At 46.9% G+C, this 15,660-nt stretch overlaps 2 protein-coding genes across 2 annotated transcripts; both read left to right on the top strand.

Moving 5' to 3' along the window:
• The first annotated feature begins 252 nt into the window (after nt 1-252).
• LOC125229809 lies at nt 253-2,442 on the top strand. The gene has a single exon (XM_048134750.1). It carries the CDS (start codon nt 253-255, stop codon nt 2,440-2,442), a length of 2,190 nt encoding a protein of 729 aa, XP_047990707.1.
• An 853-nt stretch (nt 2,443-3,295) lies between these two features.
• Nucleotides 3,296-6,013, top strand: LOC125229808. Its single transcript, XM_048134749.1, has one exon. It carries the CDS (start codon nt 3,296-3,298, stop codon nt 6,011-6,013), a length of 2,718 nt encoding a protein of 905 aa, XP_047990706.1.
• Nucleotides 6,014-15,660: the final 9,647 nt, after the last annotated feature.

Below are 15,660 nucleotides of genomic sequence, written 5' to 3'. Positions count from 1 at the left end.
TTGTTCGAGCCGCGCCAGAAGAAGGAACCCTCCCGAGCCCTCCGGAACTAGAAGAAAGGAAGCAGTGTGTTATTGCCCGTCCTGCTCGCACCCCTATGACCCGATCAGCTGATCGGCGAAAACAGCTGATCGCCTTTCGATACCTACAGTCCACATATCTACGTACGATCTCATTCGTATCTAGGGCCGAACACTCACATTGTTTGGTCCTTAGCGAAGCCGGATCTCTGAAGCAAGAAGAAAAAGGGCAGGATGGCAATAACTAGAAGCAGAAACGGAGCTCGGGAGGAATCATCTGGCAGCGGCGGCACTAATACGAACACCGATAACACGTCCGCTACCGCTGGGACGTCCGCGACCGCTGGGACGTCCGCGACGGACGGCACGTCCGCGACGGACGGCACTACCGCGACGGACGGCACTACCGCCACGTCCGACACCGACGCCACGGGCACCACGACTGGCACGGGAACCACGGCGGACACAGAAGCAACGACGGAATCAGGAGCAACCACGGAGGGTACAAGCGCGGCCCAAGAAGAGGTCACGCCCGAGGATGCCGCCGTCGCCGCCACGCCCGCCGACACCTCTGGTATCAGAGCCACGCCCGCCGCCAGCACCATAGCCACGATCGTCGAAAAACAGCTGATGCCTCCACCGCTCGGCACGAAGAGGTGCGCTAAGCCCGCTCGGTCACACCGATCCAAGGCCTCCAGCAAGAGGCTCCTCGCGGAGCTAGAGGCCAAGGAGAAGTTAGCCGAGCTGGAGCTCAAGCGCATCGAAGCCCAAGCTACGCTGGCAAAAATCAGAGAAGAAAGAAGAAACCTCTCCTCGTCGGGTGAAGACTCCGAACAAGAAGAGGAAGACCTCGGCCCCCAGAGATTAGCCGATTGGTTCGACCGCCCGATTCAAGACGCGGTCGAACACCACGCCGCGCGCCCCCCTGCGCACCGCGCGCGGCACCACAAGCAGACAATGGATGTGACGTCACTCGCAGCAGCCCTGACCGACGCCCTACAAGCGAACAGATCGAACAGGAAGTACCTGCCAGACCTGCCGTCGTTCAGTGGACAGTGCGCGGAGTGGTTACAGTTCAAAGCCGCTTACAACGAGTCGGCGCCTAGTTTCGCGAACAGTGAAAACGTCGCTCGCATAAGAAAGAGCCTCAAGGGCGCCGCCCTAGAAGCCGTCAGTGCACTCCTCATCAGCCAGCCGCGTCCAGACGATATCATCAAGGCCCTGGAACGCCGCTACGGGAGGCCCGACGCACTACTCCTGAACGAGATGGAGAGAATAAAGGCCTTGCCACGACTAGCCGAGAGCCCGCGCGACCTGTGCACGTTCGCCGGACGTATCGCCAACGCCGTGACAACGATCGAGATATTGAAGAAGCCTCAGTATCTTCACAACCCCGAGTTACTGAGGTCTATAGTGGAAAAGTTAACGCCCATATTAAAAAGTAAGTGGTACGACTACGCCGCGAGTGATGAAGACACGCCGGAACTTAAGAAGATAGCCGACTTCCTCAACAACGAAGCCGACAAGTGCACGCCCTATGCCCCGCCCGAGACCATAGCGGAGCCCAAGGAAGCACGAGCCACGAAAAAGAAGCCCGAGCGTACCTGCGTAGCCGTCGCCGAAGTGAAGAAAACAAAAGAAGAAAAGTTACCCTGTCCAGTGTGTGACCAGTCCGCCCATCAACTGCCGACGTGCCCGCAATTCACTAAGCTGGGCACGAACGAGCGGTGGGAAATAGCGAAGAAACACAACATGTGCTATCGGTGCCTCGTCAGCAAACATCGCCGCTTCGTCTGCCGAGCCAAGCCCTGCGGTCATCAAGGCTGCGCTATGCGTCACCACAAGCTGCTTCACCACGAGAAGGCCCCGACAGACACCGTCGCCGCCTCGAACGAGCCGACGCAGCCCCGCAAGTCCGACGAGGTCGTGGCCATAGCCGTCAAGCAAGCCGTACACGCCGCGACCCGGGCGAGCCGCGCCTACCTCAAGATGGCGCCAGTACTACTCCGGGGGCCGCACACGGAAGTGGCTACGTTCGCGCTCCTAGACGAAGGCAGTACAGTGACTATCATCGACTCTGCGATCGCCGCCGCCCTCAACCTTGACGGGCCCACCGAACCTATGTGGGTCCAAGGCGTGGGCGGGAACGAGATGGCGTACGAGAAGAGCAAGAGAGTGGATGTCCGCATACGCAACAAACACGGAGGGGACGAGCAGCTAGTGACGAACGCGCATACAGTCGGGCGCCTTGACTTCACCACTCAAACGATCAGCGAGCGAGAGATAGACGACTGTGAACATCTGCGGGATATCAAGCACCTGTTGACATATGAAGACGCTACACCGGGAATACTGCTCGGACAAGACAACTGGGAACTCGTTGTGTCGCGCAAGTTGAAAAAGGACGGCGCGATCAGCCGGTAGCATCTAAAACGCTACTAGGTTGGGTACTACACGGTTGTCGCCACTCACAAGCGATACCCGTAGCCCACTGCTGCGCACACCTTACGCGCATACAGCCCGGCGGGAACATCGAGAACGAGATGAAGAACTTCTTTGCGCTCGAATCACTCTCGATCGAGCCGAGGAAGCCCCGTAGTGATCCCGAACAGCAAGCCTTGAAAACGCTAGAAGAGAAAAGTCGACGCCTCCCCGACGGGCGCTTCGAGACCGGCCTGCTGTGGCGACAGGAAGACGTCAACATACCTGACAACCGCGCCGACGCCCTCAAACGCCTACACACACTAGAGAAGAAGCTGGATCGCGACGCGGACTTGAAGAAGCAGTACACCGAACGAGTTGACAACCTGCTTGTGTCCGCCTACGCCGAGCTCGCGCCGACACCGAGCAGCGGGAAAACCTGGTACCTGCCCCACTTCGCAGTGCGCAACCCGGAGAAGCCGAAGATAAGGTTAGTCCACGACGCCGCGGCCACCTCACACGGCCGCAGCCTCAACGACATGCTTCTCGCGGGCCCCGATCTCCTGCAGTCGCTGCCCGGCGTTATCATGCGCTTCCGTCAATACGGCGTGGCGGTATCAGCGGACATAAAGGAAATGTTTATGCAAATAAAAATAAGAGAAGAGGACCGCGACGCGCTGCGCTTCCTGTGGCGAGGCGATCGACGCGAAGGCGGCCCGACAGAATATCGCATGACATCAGTCATCTTCGGCGCCTCTTCATCCCCTGCACGGCGCTGTATATAAAGAATAGGAACGCACGCGAGCACGCGGCCCGCCACCCAGAGGCCGCGCGGGCGATCGAGCGAAATCATTATATGGATGACTACCTGCAGAGCTTCCCCAGCATAGAAGAGGCGAAGAGAGTGTCAAGCGAAGTGAACCACGTACACAAGAAAGCTCGCTTCGAGCTGCGCGGCTGGGCTACGAACGAACCCGAGGTCATCGGCAAGAAAGAGCGAGAGGGCGTCACCGTCCCTATCGGCGGGAGCGAGATAGAGAAAACACTCGGCCTACTGTGGGACACGCGAGAGGATAGCATTCGTTTCAAACTCAATACGAGACGAGCGCCGCCAGAAGTGATCAAAGGTCAACGCCCCCCTACGAAAAGAGAGGCCCTCAGTATCATCATGTCAATATTCGACCCGCTGGGCCTCATCTCGCCAGTGACGACGCCCGCGAAGAGGATCATGCAAGACACGTGGCGCTACACTACGGCCTGGGACGAAGAAATACCAGAAGAGCTGCGTGAACGCTGGGGAAATTGGCTGCAACATCTGCGCGACCTAGGTGACCTATCGATACCTAGATGCTACGATACCGCGCCCGCGCCCAAGTACGAGCTACATACCTTCGTCGATGCGAGTGAAGAAGCCTACGCCGCCGCTGTGTACTGGCGCATGACCCGAGCTGACGGCACAACAAAGGTCGCTCTAGCCGCCGCCAAGAGCAGAGTCACGCCCACGCGCCTCGTCTCGATACCCAGACTTGAGCTCCAAGCGGCCGTCCTGGGCGTGCGACTCGCCGAGGCCGTCGGGAACGAGCACGACTTCGAGATCGACAGTAGAACATACTGGAGTGACGCGCGCACGGCCCTAGCATGGATACGCTCAGAACCCCGCACTTACAAGTCATTCGTCGCGCACCGCCTGGCAGAAATCGAAGATTACACGAAAAAAGACGAATGGCGATGGGTACCGTCAGCACACAACGTGGCCGACGACGCGACACGCGCCGCGCCGAGCGACTTCGACACCCGACACAGATGGTTCACCGGGCCGGCCTTCCTATACGAACCGGAGGAGGCCTGGCCGCAAGAAAACAAGATGAAAATCGAGCCAACAGGGGAAGAAAAAGAAGTCTGCTGCTCCGTCGCGACGCCGAGAAAAAGCCGCGCGGCCGTGCCCGCCATCGAAAACTTCTCGAAGTGGACAAGCCTATTACGCACGGCCGCACGGGTGCTGCAGTTCATCGACCTCTTGCGCGAACGACAAAAAAGTCGCGCTTCACTCGCGACACAGTGCATCGCCGCGGCGCGAAGGAAAAGGACGCGCGCAAACAAGGACGGCGACAGCACCTGGGGAAAACGAGACAAGCGCGCTCCCGTCGTACCCAAGACGGTCGAGAATAGCCGGAGGAGAAAATACATAATACTAGAAGCCAGATACCTACTCGCGGCCGAGAAAGTACTCGTGCGAACCTCGCAGGAAGATAGCTATGCAAGAGAGAGAAAGCGCATAGCCGAGGGCCTCGCGCCGAACAAGGACGACCGGCTAGCCAAGCTGAGCGTGTATCTCGACGAAGACGACATCATACGACAACGCGGCAGAATAGCGGCCGCCGACGACATAAGCGAAGACGCCGTGCACCCCATAGTGCTGTGTGGCAAACATCACTACACATATCTATATGTTTCCCACGTGCACGAACGGCTACACCACGGGGGCACCGAAACCGTCGTCAACGAGCTTCGCCAACGTGTATACATACCGAAGATAAGACCTGCGGTGAAGAAGGTGATCGCGCGCTGCCCCGAGTGTCGACTACGCAAGGCGAAGCCCGCCGGCCCGCCTACAGGGGACCTACCTGCCGCCCGGCTGGGGCATCACCTGAGGCCCTTCACATACACGGGGCTTGACTACTTCGGCCCGCTTGAAGTGACCGTCGGCCGACACCGAGAGAAGAGATATGTCGCGCTGTTTACCTGTATGACGTCAAGAGCCATACATCTAGAGGTGGCCGCCTCACTAACCACCGACTCGGCCATCAACGCGCTGCGCCGGTTCATCGCTCGCCGCGGCTGCCCCACGGAGCTGTGGAGCGACAACGGGACCGCTTTCAAGGGAGCGAACCGCGAGCTGACGGAGGCCATGAGAGAGGCCGCCCACGCTCGCCGCATCAACTGGCGTTTCCTACCCCCTTCCTCACCCTTCATGGCTGGTGTGTGGGAGAGAATGGTGAGATCAGTAAAGGAAGCCCTGAAGACCACGCTGCACGAGCGATGCCCGAGCGATGAGACACTACACACCCTGATGGCGGAGGTCGAGGCTACGGTCAACTCGCGACCCCTGACCTATGTCGCGACCGACCCAGAGGACCCGCCCGCGCTCACTCCGAACATGATCCTGCTCGGGCCAGACTGCCACTCCCCAGCCCCGGGAGACTTCAAGGACAGCGACGAGAGCGCGCGGCAACACTGGAGGCGCGCCCAATACCTGGCCGACACCTTCTGGCGCCGATGGGTGCGCGAGTACGCCCCTCTACTTCAACACCGGCGGGAGCCCCGCGGCGAGGGCGTCGAACCAGCCGTCGGCGACGTCGTCATAGTGTGCGATAACAACCTCCCACGCAACACATGGCCGCGAGGGAGAGTGACACAGACGTATCCAGGCAAGGACGGAGTAGTACGAGTCGTCGACGTCACCACGAGCCGCGGTCACGTCCTGCGCCGGCCCACTAAGAAGATCGTCGTTCTACCAGTAGGATCGCACGGCGACGGCGGGAGAAATGTGAACGACGCAAGAGACGTCATTTAAATAAGTTCAAAATTGTAAATTAATTGATAACTTAGCCTAAGTAACTCTGAAAATAAATGGTTGATCTCTGCTTACATTCATTTAAGAGGCGGGCCTCAGGTCGCCTAGGCGGCCTGAGCCCCGACCTAGAATCTTATAAGATTCAAATTAGAATAAGAAAAATCGATTGCATAAGAATAAATAAAACAAATCAGTGTAGTAGTAATAAAGTTTATTAAAATAAAGACAAGTTCTGAAGGGCTAGGGAGAGCGCATGCGCGCGCAGCCTAGGCGCTAGAAGGGTATGCACGCGGGGGGCGCGATCGGCCGGGATTCGGCTATAAAACCGAGCCCCGATCGCGCTCCGGCGTCAGTTTGTTCGAGCCGCGCCAGAAGAAGGAACCCTCCCGAGCCCTCCGGAACTAGAAGAAAGGAAGCAGTGTGTTATTGCCCGTCCTGCTCGCACCCCTATGACCCGATCAGCTGATCGGCGAAAACAGCTGATCGCCTTTCGATACCTACAGTCCACATATCTACGTACGATCTCATTCGTATCTAGGGCCGAACACTCACAATATTCATCCAAAGTATCGCCGCCATTTTAACCTAGTGTAAGTCAGGTCCCCGCAGAAAACCAGCGCTGCGGATGTCCGCGGCATTATGCTGAGTGGGGTCCTATTTTAGCGTCTAATGTTTTTTGTTTGCATGACTTCTGTTTTATTTGTACTTTGATGTGGCCTTAAATAAATGTTTTGTATTCTATTCTATCAATTAATACATGTTTACCAAAACGGATTCTTTTTATCATCCGAACTATCAAAATTGAAAATCACGTTTTGCACCGCTTACAACTTTTATGCTTTGCCTAATGGTTGACTGGTAGATGCCTTACGGCATTAAGTTCGCCTTTTGTACGATGTTTTTCTCTGTGCAATAAAGATTAAATAAATAAATAAAACATGGCATACCTTTTATGGAAAGCAAATATATGGTGTCACACAGATCCTACACAAATAGAGGTACATTGACTTTTATCTGCTTCAATATACCTGCACGCATATTATTACATACATACATACATACAAATATCGGTATCCACAGCACTACGGATGTGTGAAACACAACTCACACCTCACACTCGTGATTAATATTCTGCTCCATTAAGCGCTCGCGTTTGTTTAAATATATGGATTTCCTATATAGCAAACTAGCTTTCGCCCGCGGCTTCGCTCGCGTTAAGTTCGAAAATCAAATGGCTCCATACAACCTTCCACTCCCCATTTTAGGGAAGCGAGGGGGTTAGAAAGAGACAAAAAGTACCCTATGTCACACTCCATTCCTCAACTATCTCCACTTAAAAAATCACGTAAATTCGTCGGTCCGTTTTGCCGTGAAAGACGGACAAACAAACAGAACCACACACTTTCCCATTTATAATATTAGTATAGATATGGATAAAGCGATGTTTACAAAAACAGGAACTACTCTCGTTATTTGTGAAAACGTGGGTATCAATCGAGTTTTTCGAACAATAATCATGTCTAGTTGATTTTTAGTTATTTACACACGTTCAAATCATATAGGTAGGGATACGTAGGCGCACCACATTTGAAGGTAAATATACTCTGGCAAACACCATAAGTCAAGGTCAGAAATAACTACACCTTTCTTTTTAGGCACTAGAGCTAGTATAAGGCTATGAATGTATGGTTTTTCTTTGTTTCTCACAGCTAGATTAAAACATACGTAAAAGACTAGTTCTACATAAGATTTCGATTGGACTTGTCAGCGTCAAAATGACGTTTTAGTTCGATGAAAATATTAACTATCGTAATAATGTAATTAACTTCTTATTCTTGCTTGCTTCAATACATTTTAAGTCATCTGCAACATCATGTCATGTTACTCTTGAAAGTCCGCAAAAACACGTGACCGCTTTACCTAAGGCTCTACGTACAATGTAAGACCAGTGGCCCGTTTCTCGAAAGGTACAAGCCTTGTATTACAAGTGTGTTTCCATGACAACCCATTACGATTATACAGTTCGCGCACTTGTAATACAAGGCTTGTACCTTTCGAGAAACGGGTCCCATGTCAAATCATTTCGCGTTCATCGTTGTTTAATATATTATTGTATGATGACTATACAGACTGTAAAGTGTAAAGGAGCCCATAGATTACCAGTTCGCCGCACGGTCAGCTATTCGCAAAAAATAGTAGAATACCCAACTGATAATCTGTAGTCCCATTTATACCTGCAAACAATAGATATCCTTTCGAATAGATCTCCCAGTTCGAAATCGCTTCCCAACTATACACGCGCCACGATTCCTCATAAAGCCATCGGTCCCGTCACCTGGCCCCCGAGAGTCCCGATAAATCCCGGTAATTTACCGTTTCTTTGTCTCTGGCCCCCATAAATCCGGGACATCCCTGGCGGTGACGTCACCCGGTTATTTATGTAGCTGCTTTCTAACTGCGGATTAAGTTTTTATTGTGTTTTCATTGCTATAGGCCGTGATTAATTGTTTACGAGTTATTTGTGGTGTTTGCGCTAACGATGTAATGAAGAGTTATGGAAATGGAACGAGAAACTAAATCGGGAAACGGAAGAAACTTTGTAGGAGGTAGGGCATAGCGAGTGATAGTAGGAGGTAGGGCATAGCGAGTGATATTCCGCTTTGTGTGGTAGGGCACAGCACAGCGGATATCATCTCGCTCGAATCTAGAGCAGAGCCCAACTGGGGTAGTACCTCCGCCTTACAGAAGACCGCAGCCAAATAGCACTAGACCCTACTCATAGTGTTGTGTTCCTGTCGGTGAGTAAGGCTACCAGAGCTCAACGAGGGTGCGGTGTGCTGATGACGGGAGGACTTACGGAACTAACTTGTTCCGTCTATTGTCCTTTGAGTCGTCGGCAACCCGAACCCTCCTAGGAGCTTGTACACTCCTTTTTGCTGTGTACTTAACACAGCAAAAGGGAGTGTACAAGTTTCTAATGGGGTGGCAACGCGCATGTGACACTGTTTGAGTTGCAGGCGTCCATAGGTTACGGTGACCGCTTTACATCAGGCGGGCCGTATGCTTGTTTGCCACCGACGTAGTATTAAAAAAAAAAACTATTTAAAAATGTACAGTCAACCTATTGGAACCCTGGGCCACTGTAGAACCACAGTATAATATAGAGTACTAACGTACAGTATGGCAAATTTCACTCATGAAAACATAGTACGCGATCACCTACACGAGCTTAGACTGTGTGCTAGGAACGCGCCTCTTTCATATATTTGATCGCCAGTGTCCGAGGTGTGGTAGAACTATGTCACAGTGACGTTATAAATCTGATTGTAAGAAATCTCTTAATGCTTGTCATTTTGGCATGGGTGTAGAGTGGTCTAGGGTTCCAATTGGTTGACTGTACGTAGGACAATACGGGTCAAAGTGATGTCCGTTGACCACGAATGTATAGTGTTCGAAAGAGTGTGTTGTAAATTATATAATCCGTTTCCATAGTTTTTTTCATGAGTAACTATCGCGGTAACTAAAGACAATATTATGCAAAGTAAGGTTAGACTTGTAAGTCGTACGTTTTTTTTGTTTAAAATGATGCCTAATTATATATTTTTATTGTACATCTCTGACATACCTACTTATATTGTTTATATATAATACGATTTTTAAGATTATTATAATGTAATGTTTACCCAGGTACTGACTTTCGTATTTAAATCTGTTACTACCAATTGTCTTGTAAATGAGTAGGTACTTTCGGCTTAAGTCTGATTTTTTTACAGAAATGTCATTTTTTAAACTAAAAGTATGGATATCGCAACATCGTTCTCACATCTTAGAACCATTGTTCGAATACGAAAATTACTCAATCGACCTTCAAAACTTAACGAAAGACACAAAGCGGGAAAACCACGAACAAAAATAACATTAGCTCAAAGAACTAAGTTTTCAGCCTCTTCCCGATGTTTCCAAATGTTTGCTCCCAATGCTTTTATCTGGATTCCATTATGTTTCAACCTTGACAGAACACAATACATTATTTACTCGACAAACAGACATAAGAGCATCGAGTTGAAATCGTAACTGACGTAAGATATTACTTTTCGAGTGAAATACGTTTTTAGCTTGACTTTTCACGATTTTATTATTAGCTTTAGAAATTTTAAAGTTGCTGGTTCTGTTATCCCGGCATTTGCCACGGCTCATGAGCCTGGGGTCCACTTTGGCAACTAATCCCAAGAATAGGCGTATGCACTAGTTTTACGAAAGCGACTGCCATCTGAACTTCGAAAGTTTTGTGACGATAATTAGGCATGAAATTTCAATAAAAATATTGATTTTGTGTTAATTACATAAACTTCTACTGTGGTTCTTGTACTGTGGGATATGGGGTAAATTGTGGCGTAGGCGAGAGGCTGGCAACCTGTCACTGCAATGTCACAGTTTCGTTTACTTTCAACCCCTTATTTGCCAAGGGTAACACTGTAACTTTAGCAGTTTCATGTGCTCTGCCTACCCTTTATGGAAAACAAGCGTGATTGTAAGCGATAATCTACATTCAGAAAGTGAAAAAAGTAAATTTTTAGACAGATTTTATGCTTAATTGTCGTCACAAAACTGACAGCGAGTTAATTTTTGTTAACAACTTTTGCTAATTGGACCCAAATTCTGAAAATGTTGAGGGCAGGACACTTAAATTAAAATCTTACAAATAGAAGATTTGCCCTAAGTCTTCGTTGTTGGGTAAGGTGACCAGAAGGCTGGCTTGGCCAGTCCTCTGGTCACCAGAAGCCTCTATGAGGCGCTTGGATAGCTCCTCAAAGAGGCGACGCGCACTAGTAATAGTAGATATGGTAATATGCAAATATCGCAATATGTGGATGCAAAATCGGCAAAAGAATGAACTAATTTAAACCTAGACCTTCTTTTTTTTGTTTTTGTTGTTTTTTTTAATCAAAAAATGGTACAAAACAGACATTCTTCCAACTATAAAAAAAAAGAACGTCAGCGAAAATTAACAACGCAACCACAAATCCCAATACAGCCAGCAACCAAGCTGTGAATACAGACGTGCCAAAAGTATGTATACACACCTTTATGTACACAACAAAGCTCTGTATACATATTGATGGCACTTTGGCTGTATTCACAGCTTTGTTGCTAACTGTACATCAGCTAATCTTTATGTGAACAGTAACCCCTGATAAGGCGCCGTGTTCCGTCCTTATCAGGGTAGGGGGGAAAGGGAGGGGGGTGATAATTACCAACTATCCAAGTTAAATTAGGTCGGGACCCGAGCCTCTACCACGGGCCAAAAAGTTACTCGAATGCGTAAACGTCATCGATAATGATATTTTCACCACCCTAACTGGGCCATTTTTTTCAAAGTTGTCCACCCCATTTTTTTAGGATTTGGAAATTTTTATGTGGTTTCCACTCAGAATCGCGAGCTCTTTCAATTCTAATAGGAGAAAAAAAGTGTACCAAGGTTTTTTCCCATTCCGTTACCATTTTTTCATACATTTTGTATGGCGGTAACGGAACGGAAGGTTCGAAAAAATCTTATACTTTTAAACGAGCAATTCTTGTATATTTATTTATTTATTTATTTATATATACCGACGATCTCGGAAACCGCTCTAACGACGAAATTTCGTGGGGGTTTTTGAAAAATCGATCTAGCGTAGTCTTAAATCCCGGAAAACGCGAATTTTCGAGTTTTCATGAGTTTTTCTTTCGCGGTAGTAAACGTAAAATATGGTCGTTAATTTCGCCGCGCGCGCATCGATTCCGCTTAGCTCAGTCGTACGAGGTCGGTCTAATGTACGCAGATAGAGATTTCGAATCCCGGCCAGAAATAAAATTTTTGTTTTTTGTCTTTTTTTTTGTTTTTGTATTTATAAGAGTTTTTTTTTATCTAAAGACGTGATTAAAATAGAACCGAGCGAAGCTCGGTCGCCCAGATATTGTATGGAAATCTTGGGACATTTTTTTTCTCCTATCAGGATCGAAAGACCTCGCGATTCTGAGTATTAATCGCGTAAAAAATACCGAATCTTTCGCTTTCTCGGGTATCAATTCGGGTAACACGTGCGGTAAAACAACAATTTGCAAAACAAATATGTAATAACTATTATGGTATTTATATGAACAACGTTCTTAAAAAAAAGTGTGTGAAAAAGGGAACAGCGTTTCTAAACTGTTAGGTAATTACATAAATACATTATCCGTGACGTCTGACGTGTATGCTCTAGAGTATCGTATTCTAACTCTAAGGAGGTACGCACTACGCAAGCGGTCAGCCGCACAGCGGGTAGGAATGAATGTATGAAACCGGAGCCGCAAACACTGCGCGGCCTGCCGCAACCGCCCGCGGCTAGTCGCTTTCTACGTACATAGCCTAGAACGCCAAAGACTTATGGTAGGGGTACCGGCCGGCTAACGGCTGATGCGATCTGCATTACGATATAGTGATATGTTCATGGTTGATGATAAAATACTAATTTGCTAAGATTAATTAACATTTCATCCTTAGCGGCGAAAAAACGCGGCGATTCAGAATCCCCTTATTGAAACCATATCCCACAGTCGACTTCTGGGATACCCATGGTATGAAGGAAAAACTAAAAAATGTAGGAAAAAGTTTGGGTCCATTAACACGGAGATCGATCTACGAATATAGCTTTAAGTAAAACAATGTTCATTGGCCGTCACTACATCGCTGACAGCGTTTTCGGTGGCCAAAAAAAATTGTACACATTTTTAATCGATAATACGTAGTCATCATTCATTTTTAATACCCAAAATCATTAAATACTGTTTTTTTATGTCAAATACTACAGAAGACAGTATTTTTTTGTGCCAAATTCGATATGTCTAATATAGTAGCCATATGTACTCGTAGTGTTAGTCCTGCTCATATCTGAATCACCATCTATTTGTACACATGAATCACCATGTATTCTTTGTATACAGTATGTATTTGTGTACAGTAATATGCGTGCGTGGGGCAAGGACAATTTCCTCGCAAACCTCGTCAGGGGGCAATTTCCTCATTGCCGCGCCCCTGATGGCATCCGTCTACAAGTTCAATACATTTTTGATGGGACGATTATCAAACGAATAGGCGAGACGATTAAAAAAACTAATTAGTCCGTCACTTAGATTATCAAAGAATTTTAGACACGTATTTTTTATTTTTTCTCATAATCAAAAAATTACGACAGTACAGTGCGATGAAGTTTTTATTTAGAAGTGACGTCACAAGCCCCACTCCGGAACTTTGATGCTCTAGGTATATCTTTGTATTTTTTCATTAATTAGGAAAAGCGAAAAATATGTGTTCAGTATTTTTGGACGATCTAACTGACGGACTAAACATAATGCCATTTATTTATGTAGTCGTCGTCCATATTATAAGCAGATACGTTTTATGCTTTGGAGATGTTTAGATGTAGGCCTGTCACTCGCTCACGGTCGCGCGTTAAGTACCTACTCGCTATCAGTTGCTTCGAGGTAACAAGTGGCCGAGAGGCGCCACGCGCCCGCCTGTGTGTGTCGCGTGGCACATACTACTATTCTTCTGAGTTTTACGTAGTAACTTATTAGTATTAGTTAAATAAAGCGTAGGTATTTGCCGTTTTGCGGGCAAGTGAAGGATCTGTTACGTCAGTAACTTATTAATAATCTGTGGTTTAGTGTAAATTCGTTTCAACTACTCCGATAGAAACTAAGTAATAGTTATTCCTCACAATCGCTCAGTAATAGTGCAAAAGACACCCTAGCCTAGCGGGAGTTATAGAAAAATCTTTCTTACAAGGTAATTATGAAATTTCAAGTACCAATTAACTTTTAGTATAGTTTTTTTTGTTGCAAGTGTGATGAAAAACACTGTGTGTAACTCGGGGCGTAATATTGCCAACTCAGTGGGACACAAAACAAGATGTAGTTAGTGTAAGCAGTTGTTCTTTCAATATTGTAAACCTTTTTCAAGGAAATAAAATATTTTTCATTTTTTCATTTTCATTTTCATTTCATTTTCATAAAGTAATAAGTAAGGTTAATACGGGTAAGTGTCTTATAAGGCGAAGTGTGTTTGGCCTTCACATTTGGTCTGTATAAACAAAGACATATATAGGGTAAAATTCCATGTAACAGAGTAATGTAAGTGACCAATTATTTGCATGTTTTTTTATTCATGGTGCTAATTTAAATATCAATATATCTAAGGATTAAAAGTAGGCTTATCTAGAGATAAATTAAGACTTCAATTTGCATCATAAATAAAAAAACATGCAATGAAGTGGTCACTTACATTACAGTTACGTGGAATTGCCCTATAACTCATAGACCGGTCACTTACATTACAGTTACGTGGAATTGCCCTATAACTCATAGACCGATAAAGTCTAAGAAAAAAACGTACCTTAGTACCATACAGAAAAAGGTACGATGGACTAGATGGCATTACACCTTTGGGGTACTCTCAGCTAGATGGCGCTAATATTAATATTTGACATTTTAACACATAGGCCAAATTGTCAAAACTGAGGTTCAAAAGATTTAAGCCTGTGTCAAGAGATGGCAGTCTATGCACTGTGATTACACATTTTACTTCGACAGTAATTCTCTATAATACTCGATCCTCTTTGGTTTAAATAATGACCAGTGTTTATTGAGAATTAAACACGTGTATTACTAATTGTGAGTAGCAAGTAGCAAAAGTATGAACTCGCAAAACCACCTGTGACAATGTGTAAAATGGCAAAATGTGAAGGTCAGACACACTTAACCTTATAACACACTTACCCGTATTGATCTTAACCGTTTTATTACCGCATAAAGTGCTGGTGGTAGTAGTTGCTTTTACATAACTAAGTTGAGTAACTGTGCGGCGGTCGAGGTAGTGTAACGGTTTAGCACGTCAGCCGCGTTAGCTGGAGACCCGGGTGCGATTCCCAGCTTCACCACCAGTGGGCTTGATCGCTTTTTCTTTAGTGTATGGTATCTATTTCAGTTTATAAGGAGAGTAACTTAACTATAGTTTTATTTCATGGATAACTAAGGTTTTATTATCAAATTCAGTCCTTTCTTTAATCCACAGCGTCGTCTCGACCTTGAATAATTTATCAGAGCGCTTTGTATTAATGCAGCTTTATGCCTCCATTAAAGCCTTGCATTAAGAGGAAAGTGGACCGCTTCTCCATACAAACTTGATCCCATTTTCCTCTGGCATTGAGTTCATTTTTGTTTACAACTTACGCTAATTGGGGGGCCCCAAATTCTGAAAATGCCTAATGATACAATTAACAACACAATTTGATGTAGATATGGTTTTGCTATTTATTTATTTAATCTTTACTAGCTTTTACCCGCGGCTTCGCCCGCGTAATAAAAGTATTCTTATTGAAACGTTTACAAAAAATAAGATTTTCATTTGGATCCGTAGGTTTTTTTGTAGGTACATCTGTCCGCGATTATTTCGATTAAGGTAAAGCGGGGCAATTGTCGACTGGAGGGCCATTGTAACTGATCTATTTGCTGTACGGTCAGCCAAGAACCTTACACCGCTTTTTGGCTGACTGTACCTTACACATATTATATTACTATTGTTTTAAAAGAAATTCTTGCAATGATTGTAGTATTGTTACACAGCG

This window comes from Leguminivora glycinivorella, chromosome 9 (assembly GCF_023078275.1).
Source record: "Leguminivora glycinivorella isolate SPB_JAAS2020 chromosome 9, LegGlyc_1.1, whole genome shotgun sequence".
In the NCBI taxonomy this organism is placed as follows: domain Eukaryota; kingdom Metazoa; phylum Arthropoda; class Insecta; order Lepidoptera; family Tortricidae; genus Leguminivora; species Leguminivora glycinivorella.
This window is presented reverse-complemented; position numbering and strand designations above follow the sequence as displayed.